The sequence below is a fragment of the Danio rerio genome, chromosome 17 (genome assembly GCF_052040795.2).
Source record: "Danio rerio strain M-AB ecotype USA chromosome 17, GRCz13ab, whole genome shotgun sequence".
NCBI classification, from domain to species: Eukaryota; Metazoa; Chordata; class Actinopteri; order Cypriniformes; family Danionidae; genus Danio; species Danio rerio.
The window spans coordinates 33,477,061-33,498,746 of record NC_141037.1 but is presented as its reverse complement, the minus strand read 5'-3'; the positions used below and the strand labels follow the sequence as shown (position 1 = coordinate 33,498,746).

General features: G+C 35.4%; 2 protein-coding genes across 5 annotated transcripts in view; both read right to left on the bottom strand.

Moving 5' to 3' along the window:
- The window catches only part of LOC147839992 (uncharacterized), a 782,854-nt gene that overhangs the window by 42,790 nt on the left and 718,378 nt on the right, over window positions 1–21,686 (bottom strand). The window lies entirely within an intron of this gene.
- Window positions 2,084–21,686, bottom strand: part of insyn2ab (inhibitory synaptic factor 2Ab) — a 207,493-nt gene continuing 187,890 nt past the window's right edge. For all 4 annotated transcript variants that reach the window (XM_087290738.1, XM_087290739.1, XM_087290736.1 and 1 more), the window contains 2 exons: window positions 5,221–5,692; window positions 2,084–5,133 (listed from right to left, as the gene is read on the bottom strand). In XM_087290738.1, coding sequence (XP_087146864.1) covers window positions 5,509–5,692 — 184 coding nt within the window. In that variant the 3' untranslated portion in view covers window positions 2,084–5,133; window positions 5,221–5,508. The remainder of the gene's footprint in view (window positions 5,134–5,220; window positions 5,693–21,686) is intronic.

Here is a 21,686-nt window from a genome sequence, read left to right as displayed (position 1 = left end):
CCACATTCTCACCCAGTCATTTACTTGTTTATGTTATTTTTTTGGCTTCTGTTTTTGTCTTGCCCACTTCCTGGAACAGTTTTTTGCCAGACTTGAACCCCGTCATTGTGGTCAACTTCTCTCTGCGCCTTAACGTAGATAGTGAGCTACTGGACAAACTGGTAACAGCGGTAAAAACGTCCATACGGAGGTAAGCAGTCAGCTGGTAAGCAAAAAGGAAAGGCGCCATACCCCCCCGTAGCGTTTATTATAAAGACGGAATTCTGGATACAGAATTCACAATCTCCTGAAATGTGCAGTATAAAGGGCTACATTTTCAGAATGAGCCTATGTTGATTCCAGCATATGTTTTATGCAGCAGGTGCCCTTTCAGCCGCAACCTACATTACGACCAATTTAGTTTATGCAATTCATTTATAGCGTATGTCTTTTTACTGTGGGGGAAACCAGAGCACGTGGAGTAAACCCACGGGAACACAGGGAGAACATGCAAACTCCACACAGAAATGACAACTGGCCTTGCCGAGGCTTGAACCAGTGACCTTCTTGCTGTAAGGCGACAGAGCAAACCATTGAGCCACCAAAAAATTGACCTGATAATAGATGAAGGCCAAAGGGACAACCCTTTTAGCCAAAGCAAGAGAAGTTTGTCAATCCAAATCAGTAATTGCTAGAACTTTGTATCATTATAATGTTACTAAAGCCCCGATCACACCTGGATTTCTGCTATGATTTGGTTGTGAGACAAACTTTGTGAATTCTAAAAGATTCTTATAATTCTAATCTTAATTTAATGAACTTTGATCATTGGTTTGACATTCACTGACAGCTGATTAGTGGCCATTGAAATCATATTTTCACACTTTGTCTTGTCGTGACTTGATTATGATGTAGCGCCAGTTGTTGGTGTCCCAGGGGAAAAGCCTTCTGCCAACACCAACAACGGTTCATCAAACTGGGCTTGGCTCAGTCAGAAGCTCCGCTGAAAGCCTCCATCACCCAGGTATAGTTTCTGTAGGTGTTTATTAACTCACAGAGCTGGTGCACCTCTGAATGGATTTAGTGGACTCAGACACGGCTCCAAACGTATCAACGCTGTTTTTCAGCCTTCATAAAAGCACATAAACACAGCTACTCTCTTAATAAAATCCATGTTAGCCATTTAGCAACGAAGTTAGAATCATGGAGCAGACAGGATCCCCGTCCATGATGTGAATCCGTGTACGTTATGAAGTGAGTTTTATGCGCGAATGAAGCAAGAAAACTCTAAATGTTCACGCGCGAATAGCGTGATTTATCCACGAGCACTGCATCTGGTGTGAACGCAGCATTAGGCAGCTGACTTGTTGCCTAGGTGTCTTTTTTAATGAAACTTTCAGACAGATTTTTGAAACAGCATAACTATTTAACCATAAACCACAAAACGAAAAGAGTTTTGTGAAAACCAAGTGAATATATGCTTACCACAATACTAACTTCTTACTAGAAATGCCATCAAAAGGGGAAAACATTGGTCCAAAATATATATTTACACTCTGGAGATGCCTATTTTTTTAACTGAACAACAAAAGCTGTCAGAAAAGAGTGCACAGAGTTGAGGGATTCCAATAGCGGTGAATGACACATCTATGCTTTTTGTCTATGTCTTTGAAAATCGATCAGAAAAAAAGGTATTTCCAGAGGGAGGGAGTGAAGCAGGATTTGGGTTGAAACCAGCCTTGATGTATTCCTGCCTTTGGAGGCATCATTTTAAAGCTTACAAACAAAGTCTATGTTAGCTGTAAGGTATCATTTCCGAATGTGTGTTAATGAACGTGTCATGGATTGATGATGTCAAACTCTAGATGAGTCTTGCATTTGTCTCTGTTTGGTCACGGTGTGGCTTGGTTGTCGTTCAGTCTGAAATTGTTACAATTTATATCTTATTTGGGGATCATGTTTGTACAGTCTGACAAGCTACAATCTTGAAGGGTTATTCTGTATACACTACCTGACAAAAGTCTTAGCCTACGTTTCACCTTTTAGGAACTACAAATAATAACTGACTAGAAAGTTATATAACTAGAAAGTTGATCATTTGGTATCAAAAGTGGCTTGTATGAAAGCCAAAAGCCTCTAGATTACGCTTTTTTTACCAAAATAAAGTTTGATCATGCCTTTAATTTAATCATTTAATTAGTACAGCAGGGTCTGACACAATAGTTCAACAGGAAAAAATGTACCTCCTGCCACTTTTCCAAATGATGAACTAGAAGTTATTATTTGTTGCTCTTACAAAACTGGGATCGACGACAAGACTTTTGTCAGGAAGTGTAAAATCGCAGAGTGTGAGCCTGGCTTAACTCATTCAAGTCCTCCAAAACAGCTAGTTGCACACAAAGGGCAAATGCATGAGTGGATAAGGCCGTACATAAACTGAAATTTTAGGTTTGATTTGGAGCCTAATGTTGACTTATACGACTCTTTTTGATGAATCTGGATAAATTTAAGCTTTGTTGTTGTGTTGTACAGTATACAGGGGCAATGGAGAGGTGATTAAACTACAATTGGCAATCGGTTGGTCAGATTATTTTCTAACAAATAATATAATATTGTCGGTCCACGTGAGGAAATCACACAATTGAATCAGAGCTACAAACCAATTGAGTTGAACTCAGTGTTAATGCTGCACCTGCATAAAAAAATATAAACAGACACAACATTCTGCAACATAGGCCCATTCTGAAAATGTTCCCCTATACATTTCTGGAGATTGCAAATTATGTATCCAGAGGTAGGCAAGTATGGCTGCATTTCGTCTTTAAAACAAGCGCTACTTGGCGGTATGTTCAATTGGTGCTTTTTAAAACACCATCGGTTGGGTTAAAGGAAGTGGGTCGGCGGGTCAATTGTTGGTTTTTAAAACACTATCGGTTGGGTTTAGGGAAGGAGGAGGGTGGGTCAGTCGATTAGTCAGTCAGTCAGTCAGTCGACAGCAGCCTGTGGTGGATTTACGTGAGAACAGCGGGCGTTAATAGGACTTGCAGGAGAAATTTGAGATCTAAAATAGCTTATACAGCAGCCTCTGGTGGATTTGTGAAAACAAAAACTGCAAAAAAAGAAAAAAAACCCCTCCTTGGACATATTTGGCGCTCCCTAGAAATGTATACAGGGTTACGTATTCAGAATGAGCTTGTGTTGCATTTCTGGGTTCACAGGGATTCGATGATGCAATTTAAAGAATAGTTTCTAGATTGCACAAAAACAATTAAAAGAGTATGATATTCTGTTCAAATATTTCCGAAATACAGATCTGATTAGAAAAAAAAAACTGTAGTGGTTTTTAATTTTTTCCTTTACACCTGAGCTTCACACTCCTTCCAACCTGCATTAACTAAAAGAAAAACGAGGGTGTGAAGTGCCTCAAAATATTGCGTCATGAGTACAATTATAGTACCCCAGCATATAATTTCATGATAATAAAATTACAATGCCCTCACAATCAGTTTTGTCAGTAAATCTATCTCAGTGAGAGCCAGTATAATAATAAAAAAAACCTGATGGATCTTCTTCTATGTTATTACGTTGAAAGATGTGTCACTCCTATCAATTTGCCTACCCTCTTTAGACTTTGCTTTGCAAATGTTTGAAGCTCCCTTTAGGGAAGGCACTGAAAGTGATTACACATAAGTGCTAGAACATCATTTACGGCCAAACTGGCTGGAGTGTAAATATGCATTACCCACCACGGTCAATATTCTCCAGCAATTGCCAGGTGTTAATTTCAAACCCTTTTTGAATCAGTAACTGCATTTCTGTATGTACATAAAGATTCATTAAAGATGCAGAAGGCTTAGGTTTTGAGTTTTGTGAATCCTTCAATGCTGTTGGATAGTTGTAGTGTAAGGTTTAGTGTACTATATTTGATGCTACTTTAAGTACAACTCATTATATTTTACCAACACTCATCCATCATTTGGTTCCTGACTCGACAACTTAGAGCACATGCATAAACCAACAAAAAGTAGAAAACTCATAGCGCCACTCATTAGTCATTTCACATTGAAAATTCATACAAGAACCGATTGTTTATTTATTTATTTTGCAAAAATGCCACCAAAGGCAGATATTTTTCATGAGTCTGATTTGGAATATCTAATACAAATATAGTTTAAAGCTAAATAAATGCTAAGTTTGTATATACATAGCCCTCTATGTGTTACCTGCATGATTATACTCACCAGTTTGTGTTGTGATTGTTTCATAACTTTGCTTCAGGTGGGTAAACAAGCACAAGATTTCAGTGATTGACCGCCATTATATTAAAATTTAATTGAACAAATGACATGTCAGCTTGAACAGAGTGGTGTGTGTTATAGGCCAGAGCCTATATCTGCTGTGTTGTGTTCTGAAGTTGTGCACTTTGCACCAAATAACACGAAACAAGGTTCATCTAAACAGATTAAAGGTGTTCTCATACTTTTTCCATCATGGTATATATTGTCTAGAAGTAATCTCCAGCCAATTCAGTCACATTATCACGCATCTTTAAAAACACATCTACTGAAAAAGTGACCTAGGGTTCATGTTTATGCTGTGAATACGGTGTCATATTCTCATATTTATTTCTGTGAATGTTTTTCTTATCAAAGAAATGTTAATATCCCAATATCTCTGCTGAAGAAATCTGCAAAAACTGAAAGAAAAATCAGTTTGTGTTTTCATACATTATGAATCCTTTTTTAGAACACCAACTGTGTAAACCCATTTGCACTCACACATTCACAGCCTAACAAGTTCTGACATACTAATTGTGCATCCACAACATTTTCCAAGAAAAAATATCTCTACAAAACCAATGATTACTAGTGCATGCAGTCAACTGATTCTGCATTTACTCAAAATGTTTAATTGAATTTGTTCTCTCATAGACTGATCATTTTCATTTAAAATTAAAGAAGTGAAAGTTTAGAAAGAAAGAGAAAGAAAGAAAAAGAGAGAAAGGAAGAAGTAAAATTTCAGCTATATAATCTAATTTATAATTCTCAAAAGTTTGTGCTTTGCTGATTAGATGTCTTTGATGTACGGCTCCAAAGTAGTTTTGTGGCAAAATAGCATTAAGCTTTGAAGTTTCTTGACGCCTCTGCAGGGTCCCTAAAGTAAAACAGGATAAATGTGAAAAGGAGTTAAACATTGGAAGCACAGACACACAAACACACTGCATCAACAAGCATCTCTTACCTTGCTAACGTGTCTAAACCTAAGGATCATTGTGAATCCTTTTGGAAAACATGAGATCGGGTGAATTCAGCAGTTCCCAAACTCAGAGGGTTTATCAGAGGGTCATGATTAGAAAACAACTGTTATTCCTTAATAAATTCCAGTCGCTCGGTGGATCCAGTGGCACATGTTCCAAAACGCTGGCTAAAAGGGAGCATTTTTCCATGTTTATCCATTGAGTGAAGCAGAATTCCAGTAGAATTTGCTTGTTTTGGTTGCCTGATGGTTTCTGGATGCTGAATCCACGGTTTAGAGAAACCAGAGTTTCCACCGAGCGTGTTTCTTGGACTCAGTCTTGGACTTGCGCTTGGGTGTGGAGGTGAACACCTCATGTGTGTAAGGCAGAGAGGGGTACAACGGCTCTTCTAATGGACACAGTCTCTTCATTAAGGGCTGAAGTTTGTCCTCTTGAAGTTTAAAATCTAGTTCCACACTAAAAGAGAAAAGAAAAAATAATTTGAGTTAATTAACTACAAAATCGTATTAGGAACAAAATAGGGATATAAATTAGTCAAATTAAATCGACATGAATCAAATCATTGACTCCCTTTGCTTTTCAAAATTATTTTCCCTGTCATGCTGGCTAACTTTATTAGCAATATTACAAATGAGCATTTTAAAATGCTTTTAGAATTTCATCAAAATATAATAATTTTATCAAAAAGCCCCTATTACGAGTTTTTGAAAATGACCTTCCATGCAGTGTGTAACAAAGCTCAAAGTGAACTGAAATATCCAGCTAAGGCTTAAATTTGAAAGCGCGCCGTGTTTAAAAATATTGATTCATCTATAAAACAGTCGACTCAGAGTGGTTCAAATGAATCACGGGGGAACGAACCCGTGTCGACGTGATATCGATATGGAACTCAAGCCCCACCTATTTGTTGCACGCACAGACGCAGGAAAATTTAACCCCCCGCCCCCAAACACTATGGTAGATCCTAGTTGAATCATGTCGCGAAGATGCTGTGCTCTGAAGTGTGAGGGGAAAGTTAGTGTTATTTTCCCTACCCAAAGATGAGGCTGTGAAGAGCCAGTGGTTTTTGCAAAAAATACCTCAGCATTGCATGCCCAGCCTTGTGCTGTGGTCCCGTATTTTTTTTAAATCAATCCACACGCTTACAACAGGGGATTTGTTGACCATTTGTTAAAGGAAGGATCAGAAAAGACTATATTGATGTATGGGACTTTGTCAGAGCTTTACAGAACACAGTTCATGGATCGGTTCCTTCCTCCATTTCACAAGTGTAAGTTACTTAAGTGCGATTAAAATGGTTGCCTCCTTGTTTTCTCTAGCTTGCAAATTATATATTTAATTGTGTTTTGTTACTTGTAACCGCTCCAAACAGCTTGTACTGTATCTGGTTAACTCTATATTCTCATATCGCGTCTAAAACAACATTGAAAACGCAACGCGCCCCATTTCGTTTACAGATTCAAATGCGTTTATGAGCTCACGATCCACTGCCATTTGCCAATACTATGGCCATCGTTAGCTGTTTCTACACACGTGCAATATACACCAGCAATATGCTGGTGGTTAACTGCATTGCTTTAATGCACTCCTGCATTGGGCTCACACATACACTCTGCACTCTGACTACTTCAAAATTGTTGATAAGCCATGGTGGGCGATTCTCTCAGTCTCATGCAATTGATCAATCGCAACATTGTGCAAAGGAGGGGGTTGGGATTAAATTAATCGCTGTACGAATCATATGAGAGTCACTGGGATAATTAGGTCAAAATAAATTCAAATTATAAGACAATGACAGTGTTTTTTAACCATGCATGCATATCAGACTGTTGTTGGAGACCTTCAAAACCAAAATATGACCTTTTTTAATGCATAACAGGGGCTCTTTAATTTTTGGAATCATAATCAGTTGTTTTGATACCATTCAAATAATAAAATAATAACAAAATAGTTATATTATATTAGTTATGACAAAACAGGATCTTACAGCTCAAGATTACAACGTTCATGGCATAAAACATCAATCTATATAGAGCAGCCTGTATCTACCACATTCATGATTTCACCAACAATAACCCTATAAAAATTAATTCTAAAAGAAAGTAGTATAAAGCTGTAAATATCTACATTGCAGTCAGATTTGTTTGCGCCTGAGCAAATAACAGATAATTGAAACTAAATATAGATGTACCCAAAAGTAATTATATTTCACATTGAATTAGAGACACGCATCAGTCTCCAGAATAAGAGTCTGTCAGAAGGGTGCTCTGAGGAACTGAATGGCTGTTGATTAACCCAATGTCCTATCTTCAAAATCATCGACAAACATTTTAATACAGATGCAATCCTTATAAATAAACCACATATTTAAAAAACGAAACTTCATTATGGCCTAAAAAAGGCTCAAACTACATTAGGTGGTGCAATAGCTGTTGTTTTAAAAGACAATAGTATACACAATATCGCTGCATCATTTATCATTTAGAATCCTGCATTTTTATCACGTAAACACAGAGGAAAAAGTTCATGCATTCGAGTTTTGCCAGCCTTAGCAAATGTTTTAAGCGTAAAGCACCTCGTCCCTGACCTCTAACATCATGACTAAGCTGTTTAGCTCAGTCTCACAGTGTGTGCGTTTGACTGTCCTCGCACAGCCGTCTGACCTAGTCCTCCCTCTAAAGTCATAATCCCATGACAATCAGATGATTCCTGATGATTGCAGAGGCTCAACTCTCAGATTAACCATCAGAGGCAGCTTTAATCTGATCTAAATGAAATCATTCACAAAGCAGCGTCTGACTCATCAGTGTAAAGAACAAACATAGGCACACCAATCACACACTGGCTATCAGTACAGCTCACTCTCGACTGAGCCCATTCCTTTTTTTCACTTCCCTGCCCTACAAATGAGCACATTGGAAATCAATGTTGTTTGACACATCAATTACATCCATTTATAAAAGATTTGCGCAAAAACAGAGAGCTCTCCAACCAAATTGCAGGACAGAAGTCAATTCTGTTTATCTACATGCTTATACTGTTTGGTTTTCACTAAAGAGTGCTTTATATTCGACAGTCAAGCTGTCATTTTATCCTTTATCTGCACTCAATGAAAAACATTTTGATCAATGTCCTTGTTTAAATTGTACTCCTGACACCACTCTAAACCAATGTAGAGTTTTCTGATTTTAATAATTACCTGCAAACAAAAGCTCCAGCACCAGACAGTTACATGCCTGTTAATCTATTAAAAGAATAGTTCACACAAAAATGAAAATGTTGCTAGTAAAATACTCATCGTCAAAGTGAATATATGTGATTTAGGTTAAATTTTCTACAGTACAAGTTATTTTATTTATTTATTTTTTAATCAAACCAGTCTAATTATGGATATGTAGCTCTGTTTACAGTTCTAAAGAGTGCAAAATACATCCCAGGAGGTATGTTTTTTTTTTTTTTGCATTTTTTTTTTTTGCAGTTTTGTTTTTATGAATCCACCAGAGGCCACTGTGTGCGCTTATTCAGATATAAAATTTCTCTTTGCTCTTCTTGTGTAAATCCACTAGAGGCTGCTGTCAACAGACTAACTGAATGACCTATCCCCCCACCCAACCTCTTCCCTAAACTCAACCAAAAGGGTTTTCAAAAGCACCAATTGACCCGCTCATCACCTTCCCTAAACCCAACCGACAGCATTTCAAAAGCAATCCAGAAAAAGAAAAGCCCTCGTGTTATCTTACCACATTCTCACCCTGTTATTTACTTGTTTATTTTATTTTTGCCTTTTGTTTTATCTGCTTTCTGAAACCATTACTTGCCCCGTTATTGCAGTCAACTCCTTTCTGCGTTTCAAGTCTACCGACGTACGCAGCAAACCACTGGGGAAACTGGTAACAGTTGTAAAGCTATCCAGCTGATAGCGCAAAAATGAATAGAAGCAATGCAGAAACCACCTTATATCATTTGTTTAAAAGACGAGATGCACCCAGGTGTACATCTTGCTATATAATTTGTGCTCTCCAGAAATGTAGACAGGGTGCGTATTCACAATGAGTCTGTGTTGTTTTTGTTAGTAGCTAAAACTGTGGTCCTTGATTCATATAATTTAGCCAATGGCAACAGCCACTTTAAGGCCCAACCCCAATTTTGCCCTTTAGCCCTTCAGTAAATGATTAAAAAACATTAGTTTTGTTATGTATAATCCATAATGATAACTCTTGTATAGTAGTCCCACAACATACTTTCACATCAGATGATGCAATGACACTCAAATACTTTGTCAGAAAAGTCTAGTGGCTGGGAATGAGCTTTTTACAGTGTCTTGTATAATGTTGTTTCCATGTGTTTAGATGAATATGGCCAAGGTGTAAATACACAGTACAGTAATAAGCTTGTTGCCACATTATATCATTGTGATAACATGATATCACTGCTTTCAGTGATTTAAAAAAAAATAAATACCAAAAATAATTCAACGGGAACAACTACAGCAGTCGCGATAATCGATCTTATATGAAGTAAAAGATCACTATGATATATGATGACGTGTGCAGGTGTTGTAGTGCTGTCATATGTCTTAGGGGTAAAATTTTAAGCCATTCCCCTTCACACTCTGTTTCAAGGGCCAATCGGAAAGGCCCAAACCCAATTCTATTATTTTACCCTGTGTCAGCAAGTGTCAACAAAACAGATTAATACATACGACTCCTAATGATACATTGAGGTCTCTATATAGCTAAACAATCAATCTGTGCAAAGAATCTGAACATTGTTTACAATAAAAGTTTGGTATCATTAGTTTTTTTTTTTTTTGATAACAATGCCAAATAGAGACTTTTAAAATGGCATGGCAACTTAGCTGGTGTCTGAACTGACACTTTAAACAGCCACAAAATTACAAAGCATAACATTTAAAAACAACCTTTTTTACAATAAAAAATGTATAACTTATTTAAAAAGAAAACAGCAACAAACGTTCATAACAGATTCACAATCAAATTAAAGATACTAAACCCACTACAATAATTTAACAATAAATAATAGTTAGATTGCTAATAACAGCAATGTCGTTGGTTACGTATGACCACTTTCAGTATTGTTTGCCAAGAATGTGGATTAAGGATATTAATATCAAAAAGCATTTCCAGATTTTTGCACAGTGTGTTTGTTTCGCTTCGTAAGGCTGCAATGTATTATCAAATAGCATATATATTTAAAGTGCCAATACTTGACTTTCATTTTATGAATAACCAAAGACCACATTTCCAGCTAGTAACATCTTTAATGTACATGTAACAACAAATTAAAATCTAGAAGTTAACTATCCCAAAAAAATAAAATATTTTACATTTTGTTTCATTAACGACTGTTACAGCAGAACACAGACATTAATCGTTCAGTTCATAACAGCCTTTGAAAATCCAATACAGCTTTATCACATATCCGCACAAACAAACCCTAAACCAAAGACTTCTCCCACTACATGCATATCAAACTCAACAAAAACCAGACTAGGACCCGTGGAGACAAAGTGATCTGCATCTCATTTTCAAGTCTGGCCTGGATTTTCACAAATGATCAGAAAAAACTTCTCTGGCATGATATATTTAGCAGCTGCGGTGTTTGGTTTGTCTATTTACAGAAGTTGTGAAAGCTCAGCGATTCTCGGCAGACACTCGGAGGGTGAAAAAGAAATAAGCAGCAGCGTTTCCCGCTCCAGGATGAGCTAAACTACACTCAGCAATTAATCATGGGACAAACGTGAGCAGATACATTGCATACGCGACTAACAGAAGGCTGGAAAACATATGGGTGGCTAGTGAACAATGAACAGCGAACAATAGCAGGATCTGCAAACCTGGCTCAGAACGGACATGATGCCTCAAGGTTATCAATCCTAAAAAATATTTTCTGTGGTCCCAGATGGGCTTGAACAACAACAAATGCTGTTTATCTGCTGTTTCATATTCCAAGCAATTGTAACCAATTTATTTTGACAAACATCTACTAGAGGAAAAGCAGTGAAAAATCTTGATGAAAAATGTATATTACCAGTTATTCATTATATTGCACATATTCTATTCTATTCTATTCTATTCTATTCTATTCTATTCTATTCTATTCTATTCTATTCTATTCTATTCTAGTCTAACATGTTCTGCTTTTTTTCTACCCTATTTTATTCTGTTCTGTTCTATTATATTATATTTTCTTGTTTTTATTCTGTTATGTTAAAATAAATAAATAAATAAATAAATAAATAAATAAATAAATAAATAAATAAATAAATAAAAGAATGTTGTGACGACCCCAAGATTCCAGATTGGAGTATGTGTCAGATCTAGATTGGATACCTGCATTACTCCCCAACTGGTATATATACAGTATATAAACCAGTTGGGGAGTAATGCAGGTAACAACAAGTAAGAGTTGTTATGCTAGTTTCCCAAGACAGTATGACTATTATAACAATATAATATAATATAATATAATATAATATAATATAATATAATATAATATAATATAATATAATATGACATAACATAATATATTATATAACATATAAATATAATATATCATCAAGTCAATATGTTTTGTAAAATCACATTAACACTTTGTCTAAACAGGGAAATAATTTTAAAGTTTCTTAAAGGAAACACAAAAACTCCCCATGATGGTATTTTCAAACAGCAGACTGTAAATTTTGCAAAACATCTCCTTACGTTTTAAGCAAAGCTAGTCATATTGATTAGGAACTACATGAGGAAAAGTAAATGAATTGTAATTTTTGCATGAACAATCTTTTTACATTATGTTTCAGTGGGTTCACTAAAACTTAATTTCAAATAGAATTTTAATAAACCGCCGTGGGTAGGAAAAGGTGGATGTTAAAATAACTCGCAGTTGTTAACATCATATATAAGTGGCCTGGGTTCTTGCTCAATTATTTGCTTCACTGCATTTCTGTAATTCAGAAACATAACACACACACACACACACACACACACACACACACACACACACACACACACACACACACATATGGTCACACTCAAAGGGAGCTAAATATTTAATCACAGTAAGACTTAACATTATCCTTTATACAGGTACTGTACACAAAGGTTCAGCTCTGAACTTCAGTCAATGACAGTGTCAGATAGCACAAATATTATGTTTAAGCACTTTACCGCAGGGACAAACTGTAATAGGTTCAGTCAATGAGAGGCTGTATTAAAAGAAAGGCTCAATCATGGACACAACAATGTCAAATAATATGTTCCAGTACGAGTCAAGATCGCAATTTATTTCAGAAGGAGGCCTTAAGGTTTTTATCCAAGTGTGCAGAGGCTGGTGCGAAAGATCAGATGGATCATTTCTGAGAGCTTTACTCAAGTGACTGCTTTACCAATGTATCAATCTTATATATATATATATATATATATATATATATATATATATATATATATATATATATATATATATATATATATATATATATCTGATTGCGATTGCAGATTTTTTTGCAAGCAAATTGGCTGATTCTGATTTAGAATGATTTTTTTTCTAATTGTCTCTACACTGAAAAAGTAAATGTATGTTGCAAACATTTTATGTGTTAATTTAAAATTAAATTTAGTATTTTCAACATTTGTTTGTTTTTAATTCAGCATAAATTAATTGTTTACAACCTCTTAACTTAAAAAAAGTTTAGCAAATTCAAGGAATCATCATTGAGCATTTTTTTCAGTGTATTATTGTTCATTTTAATTAACTTTCATGCAGTCCCAGCAGGCACAGAACATTTTACATTTACATTTACATTTAGTCATTTAGCAGACGCTTTTATCCAAAGCGACTTACAAATGAGGACAAGGAAGCAATTTACACAACTAAGAGCAACAATGAATAAGTACTAAAGGCAAGTTTCAGGTCTGTAAAGTCTAAGAAGGGAAGTGTTAGTAGTTTTTTTTTTTTTTTTTTTTTTTTGTACAGTTAGTGTGATATTCAAAGAGTGTTAAAATTAGGTTAGATTTAGGTTGTGACATCAGGTGATCAAAATTCAATGTCTAGCCAGCATCTAAGGACAATTATTTTAAGGTCTAATAACGATGTTAAATTAAGTTGATACTTGGTTGATTTTAGGTTGTGTTGGAAAGGGACTAAAATCCAACGTCTGATAGATGTCATAGTGGTAATGTCCACACAACGTCAAGGTGTAACATGAGTAGACGTTAATATTAGGTTGATTTTAGGTAGGACATTTGACATTGATGTCGGCCTGATGTTGGATTCTTATTTCCAAACAAAATTTAACGTCTCCACGACGTTGGGGTACAATGTCAATATGACGTCATGTTGATGTCCTGTGCCTGCTGGGGTGTGTAATACAGCTGTGTGTGAATAAAAAAAAACTGCAGAGTTTTAAATTAAAAAAAAATCATTGTCTCTAAAAAGTGTCAACCTAAATAAAACGAGTTGTTCTCCAAATGGATCCCAAGCTGTTTCACATATAGGGTAAATCAGAAATGGTGATATGCTGCACAAAGTAGACCAATCACAACAGACCATCAGAGCAGTTACTGCAGATTAGAGAAGGGGTTTGGGAAAATTAATCACTAAACTAATCATATATAATATTTGGGTTAACAAAGTAAAATTAAATGAAAATTATTAGTAAATAAAGTTTTTTTAAACCTTGCAAGCATGTCAACAAAATTATTTTTAAATATTACATTGGTTAGTATAGTTACAACATAACAAGTCAAAACTAAATTATTCAAGTTTAGCTTTGTGAAATAATGTTACATGTCACATCCTAATAAAAAGAAAAAACAGTAGACAGGCTGAATTAAATCCAAATAAACTCTCAATAATTAGCACCTATAGAACAGCAGAAGTAATGCTATTTCGTTACCTTGGAATTATAAGGTTTTATCTGCGTTCTGAATGATTTTGAGATATTGAGCTTTAAGGTTTTTGCATTCCATAGCAAACAGTATGTGTGTAACAGTTGTTGTTTTAAAAAAAAATCTTAAAATGTAAACAACCTATAAAATACATCCCATAATGTAAATAATTTGTCAAATAATAAGAATGTCAATAACTCAATTTTAACAAAAATGTCAGATAGAACCTTATAATTCTAAGGTGACGATTTTTTATTTTTTTATTTTTTATTTTTTTTGGTTAGTGTAAACAAAACCCTTATGCTTACATTTAATGTGTTAAATATCTAAATAAATGTTCATTGATTCTAGCTTTAGATAAAGGTTTTGCAAAGATTAAACTAACGTACATATGTTCATTTTTACTGGCCTTTTTAAACATTTAAAAACATGAGCTATAATAAACTTGAGCCCAGACACATCTGATTCACACAATTCATTTAGTATTGAAAACATAACAAAATTGCATACATGTGAATAGAACAAAGGTCAATATTTATTACATTTGTGAAAGTTAAAGGTGCAGTATGTAAGTTTGACACACAGTAGTTGAACTAGCTATTGCATTCCCGGATCAAAACAAATGCAAGCGTAGGTTGCCAGATTAAGGACCCACAGGAGCAAGCCTGACTATCAAACCTAAAGGCTTTAAGGCTCATTTAAATCGTGCTCTAAATAAAAGCAACTGCAAATGATAGAAGCAATATTTTCCATATTAAAATTAGTTTTTGTCATTACCAACACCTGAAACTTATATTTTAGAAACGGCTTCTATTTCTTGGAGCTGAACAACAGGAAAAATTGACAATGATCAATGAACAATGTGAGTTTGAATGGCATTTTATGTGACATTTATTGCTATACTACTGAAAGCAGCAGCAGATCTTAAAACTAAAATAAACCGTTTATAAACAGAGCTGTGACTCAAAACCAACCCATATCAGTGATTCAGCATTTACCTTTAATAATATTAAAGAGGTTTGTGTATTAATTAGATAATAATTCTTACCATTTCTTGAGTGAGTGCATATTCAGTGCTTCTGAATGGTTGTATTTAAATTTCTATCGTGATTTCGTCTGGTGCAAACAGCCAAATTGCTTATCACTGCAAATCTCGTCACCTAGCGCGTTGTTAGCACACGAGGTTACAATGTAACCTATTCATCTAATGTTTACGTTTGTAATATTTATATTATTTGCTAATTAATAATCCCCTCATGTGGAACTCAGCCTCCGCAATGAGACGCAGGTTCAGTTACTGTTCACCAGAGGTTGCATTTCAGTCATGGGCACATACTTTGAGAGCCTTTCTGACTGACTGAATGAAAAACGCAACTTTCCATCAAGGCAACATGGGGTGCTGAAATATAATTAAATAACAGGCAGTGGACGATTCAGAACAACCAAACAAAGACGTGTTTCCGGCACGTAATGGACATTTTCAAAGTGGAATTTCTAACTGTAACGTAGTTTTTCAGAAAAACAAGAATGTTCACTTAGCATGTTTCTTTAACATCTGCAAACATAATTTGGTATTTTTACGCTTTAGTGGATAAAAAAAATTACAAACAACACCTTTAATGAAGAAAATATTAAGTTTTTAGTTTTGTTTTTTTATTTCACACTAATGTTATTCCCAGGGACATATTTTTCAACAAATTAAGGATTATTTCTTTTCAGTTATTTGCAAAAAACTGAATAAATACAAACAAAACAACATAACAGTGTCAATATTTGTGATTGTTTATGTGTTTGCCTAACCTATCTAATTCCATATGGGCAACTTTCTTGTCATGGTCAGTTTGCTCAGGGGCTTACATTGTAGAGTGTTATATTGCAATGTAGAGTGTTCAAGTTCAATTCTGTTGAAGCATGAATCCACAAAAGAGATAAAATATAGTTAAAACTATATGATTGCAGTCCAATGTTCTCATATGTTTGCTTTTGAAAACACTATTGGTTGGGTTTCGGTCAGAGGTTCACTAGTCACTGATTTGCAGGCCCGGATTGGCTAATCGGGAGGACCGGGAGAAGTCCCGGTGGGCCGGTCCGTTTTTTGGCCGCGAGGGCCAGTGTCCCTAGCTTCTTGCACTCTCAGCAGTCGCACTTTTTTTCATTTATTTATTTATTAAACCATAGGCTCACTCTTTTTATTCATTATTTTGCCACATCTCCGCTCTTTTGAATTATTTTCTCGCAGCCCCGTGAGCAAAATGCAGTCTGCAGGTTAAAGATGATGTAACTATCATTCGACCCCAAACAGCGGCACCTTGAAAAAAAAGACTTTGAATAATTAATATTAATAAATATAACACCTGCTCAATGAAAATCAGATGATTCCCTACATTAATAAATCTGACATAACTTGATCAGAAATCTAAAAAGGGGAGAGAAAAAGATTAAGCCATAAATAAAAAGTAATACTGTGGTGAAAAGAGTCTTGCTGATAACAGGGCAATATTTATTTTTTATTCCAAACTGTTACAAACCCCTGATGTTAGTCTAGGGTTGTGGGGTTTGACATTTATTTAATTAAAATATATTTATATAAACAGTGAATGAGTGGAAAGACAACCAAAGTAATGCCAAAAAATGTGTTTTTATTTACAATCCCAAAGTGAACAACAACAACGAATTAATCAAAAATAAAGAAAAAGTAAGTAAGGCAAAAATATACTTTTTACAATATATACAACACTGAGACAAATAAAGACGGGAAAAACAAGAGAGCTGGCAGAAGGGACGCGGGCAGCGCTAAAGAAATGAAAAGAACAAAACCCAAACTAAATCTAACTCCCCAGAAGCATCTAGCTAACTAACTATGTGAAAAACAGTATAATTAACACACGAAGATCTTCCGAGTCCTAACTATCTACTCTATCTATATATCCAAAAAGTACAAGGAGTGGCGCTCGCCCCTAACCTAGTGTACTAGACAGCAGAGTAGTCCTATGTGTTGCGAAATGTATGTCACGTGACCTTCTTACCTGTCCGCTTCGTCCAAGCCTCGTAAACAACGATAAACTAAGAACAATGTACGAATAACGGACGGATAACGTGCACTAACATAACAGCACCATTGTGGTCCAGAGGTCAGCACGTTGCGTTATGATAAGTAATTTTATTTATTTTTCATTTTTAGTGTTAAGACATATAATACCGTTAGGGTTGTTGAACATTTGAAGTTCTAAAGCAACTGTTTTCTTGAAAAAGACATGATAGTGTAATTAGAAACTGAATTGGAAATGACGTTATTTTAATATAGTCAGTCGTGAACTGAGGTGGGCCGATCTAAGGGTTGGAACTCCAGGGCTGAAAAGGAGTCCCACTCCGGCCCTGCAGATTTGTATGACAAGCGCTGCCTTCTCGTTGATGTGAACAAGATGGAATCATTTAATAAAACATTTAGTTTTTAAAAGTAGTGTATTTCAGATTTGCAGAAATTTAGATACTGTCCTCTAGGGATAATCACATCTAAAACGTGTAATTAAATATACCCAGCGTAAAATATATTTTACATTTTGCACATATATAGACTGAAGACAACTATTTCCAATGTACCTTGGTTGGCTAGTTTTTAAATTAATTCATTCATTAATTTAATGTTCCCTGAGTCTGGATTCAGGTGGTTTCACACAGACAGGTCAGTTTGATTTGGAAATGCAAGGCTGAGACGTTCAAGTGACTGATGGCCTCAGTGTAGTTGCAGCCTTGAGAAGCTGCCGCTCATCCAGTCTACTATGCCAACCGCAGACATCACAATCAGCACCTCCTCGCCAGCCGCACTGCCAGCTCAGGGCAGGAAATGAGATTTTTGGCAATCAGACAATCAGAGTTCCTCTTGTCTTGTATTTCCTTTGCTCTGTTTGCTAGTGAAGAACTGGTCTGCTCATTAGTGCTGAGAGCAGCACAGTGTTCAGCACAGATGAGCAGCAGCATCTAAACACATGAATGTTCGCTTTCTGAACTAGTTCGTGTCAAGAGCATGTTCACTTATCATCTATGCAGTGCTGCGGAGATTTCTTGGTGATTTTAGCATGCTACTGATTGCACAATTGAGTCCATTTTGCAATGGGATTAATAATTTAATGTTATGTATTCTTAATACTTTTCTATAACATTTTTTATACTCTGAAAAATCTGAGAGTTCCCTTATCCCCCATAAAGTCTTTCTTCAACAGTTTCTTCTCCTCAGTGTTATATTGTGTGCGTTCATGAGCACTGTGAACTAACATTTTAACCTTGATTTGAACATAGATTTGAAAATTGTTGCACACCCTTTCATGTGGGAGTTTTGAATACTCCAGCTGACCTTCCTGCTTTCAGTTTTCATTGTGATCATCACTTATGATGCATTGTGTTCCCAAAGCGATGCAATGAAAGAAAGTAACTGTTTATCTGGGAGAGGAATAGAGAAAATAATTGAATAAAAATATTGAAAATTAATTATAATTGCCATCTCCATAGACATCCACGTGTGTTTTACAAACTTTAAATGTTATGTTTGGCTAGTAGTTATGTGTATTTGAATGTCTGAAACCTAAAATAAATGTTATTTGTTTGAAAACACAGATAAATTGTGATTTATGATGAGCACTGCGCACCTTTGTGCCTTAGAGTCAGTTGAATTTTGAGCAGTTAATGATAACTTGCATTATAACATTCTAATTACAACTGTTTGATCAGACACTTCAGAGACCAGACAAGGCTGATCTCATCGTTGTGATTGCATGCATGAAATGATTAAACATTTTAATATAGTTGCAATTAACTATTTAGTTAGTAACTAGTTAACTCAATTTCTTTCTGTAGTTGTTGGACCAAACGTGAATTGGTTTAACATTATCCAATCTGATTGTAGCCAGAATTGGAAAATAATGTGTATTTTGTTGACTTTCTAACTATAAGATTGATCTTTCTAACTAAACTTTCTAACTAAACTCTATATATATTCTAACTCTATATTCTAAAGAATATTAGATATAAGATAGATAAGAATATATAGATATTAAGATATAGATTAGATGTTTATGCTACTAGTTAATGCTACTGATGGTTAATACTACTTAATTTTTACGACTTAATTAAGATGTTAGTTTTTTTAATATACATGTTCTTGTGCTGCAACATATAGGCTGAATGCATGTAACATCAGAAAACTCATTATGATTACCAACTATAAAAAAGCTGGTACGACCAACTGAGAAAGTGGCATAAATGTTTTTATGCTTATGGAGTTTGATGTATTCAAAATCACACTAAAAGCTATGACCAGAGAACCATAATACTTTCCCATCCCTAATAAAAAATATTATATATATATGTGTATATATAAATCATGAAAAACACAAATAGAGCAGATTTTCAAAATTTCCAAATGAGATTCTCTTGTGATGCTTATGTTTTTCTGTAAAGTGTTTAAAAAGAAAAACAGTATAAAAAATAACCCTTTCTAAGTTATAAAGACCATGAATTTCATTAAAGCCTGTCTTACACCAGTTTTCTCAAACTGTGGTAAATGAAAGAACCGCAAGTTGATGGAAGCTAATAATTAATTAAACTAATTAAAGTGAATAAATTGTTTTTAAGCCACTTGACTTAGAAATAATGAGTGTTTACCTGCATGTCAGCATGACCATTAACAAACACCAGAAAACTGGAAATGCAAATGTGTTGTTAAATAATTAAAGTATTCATTTTTAAATGTAATACGTTTTTTAATCAGTAAGTTACAAAGTTTAGTACCAAATATGATTATTCATCTCATACATGGTACTGTAAAACTGTGATTCTAGGAGCAGGATTAATTGCATGGACATTCCATATCATAGATGACAAAAGCACCCGCCAATTAGGATATGATACTTACAATATATTTTTCAGTAATTATTACTAAGCTGTTTATTATTATTATTATTATTATTATTATTATTATATAAATTATAGAACATTTAAAATAAATGTATTGTCATCTAAAAGCCTGTTTTGTGTGTGTGTAATTTCAGGATTTCCAAAGTTTCAAGTTCTTGAAGGATTTTGAGGCATCTTGTTGACCCTGGCCACATGGTTAAAATGCTCTTTATTGATTTCTCTCGTCTCTTTTTTTTAAATGCTTTTAACTAACAGAAGCTTCCAGGATGACATTCTCCTCCAGAACACCATGTTGGAAAAACAGCAGGACTTTTTTGTCTATTCCAGCACTGCAGTTTTGTGATGTTTCCAGTAATTGTCTCATACAAAAACATTTACTCAAAAACATAAATAATTTGGTTAAAAATATCAAAATTTAATTCTTATATATAGAGAAAATGTGTTTGCGAGTTGCAATAATCAAAAGAAAGTCAGTTTAACTCTAAAATGTGATTTTTCACACCAAACAGCGTGTGAACGAAGCCATATTTATAACTCCGGCGCCTATATTCTGCTGCTGTGTGAATCTCGCCATTGTGATTAGATGCAATTCTCTGAACTGCGAGTGAGTTGAGAAATCGGAAGAGAGAACGGGGACACTTTCCTACATTTTGAGAAATCATCTGGAGTCTGTACAAAGCACACGATTTACCCAGTTTATTCCTGCTTCATAAATTCTTAATGCAAACCGACTTGCTGCTTATAATGAGAAATATTGCAGCTCTTTGAAAAAGTGAGAGGAGAATATCTGCATCACACCATCTCAATGATTGATGCGCGCAAGAAACTTACAGTAATCCGCTCTGAAAGAAACAAAGACATTTAAAACGCCATGTACAGATCCAACTGGAACACATCGCAGCTGTATTTGGCACCATTAATGGAGCTTTTTCATAAGAAGGAAGAATGTTGCCAAACGTCTATAGACACCCACCGGGCCACCGTAAGACATGACACAAAATAAATGAAGTTGGAAGGGAAAAGGTGCTAAATGAGAACTGTAGGAATACCACAGGGACTCGTCTTGGACGGCGTGCAAGAAAAACTGATGGTTGTCACTATTTCAAAACTCTAATGGTTACATTTTTTTTCCCTACTTGTGATGAATGAGTCATGCCTGTCTCCCGTCAGCGAACCCCGAGGACAGAGGCTCCTGCTGCAGGACGGCCACGGGTCGAGCTGTTCGTTCTGTCTCGATCTGTCTCTCAGTATGTGTCTGACTACAACGACACTGCGGTACTATCACACCGTGACTCTGACATATGAGAATGTAAAAATATACAGGAGGGCATACACAGATGTATACACAGGTGCAAATGTGTTGAGAAACATTTTTATTTTTTTACGTGCACAGTTTCGAAAAAAGTGTGCATCAGCTTTTTGGTTTGCCATACAGTATATTATGCTGGCGATCTAGTTACCTAGATTTTAAATTAAATTCGCACTGTCACCTCACAGTAAGAAGGTCACTGGTTTGAGTCCAGGCTGGGCCAGTTGGCATTTCTGTGTGGAGTTTGCATGCTCTTCCTGTGTTCATGTGGGTTTGCTCCGCGTGCTCCGGTTTCCCCCACAGTCCAAAGACATGCACTATAGTT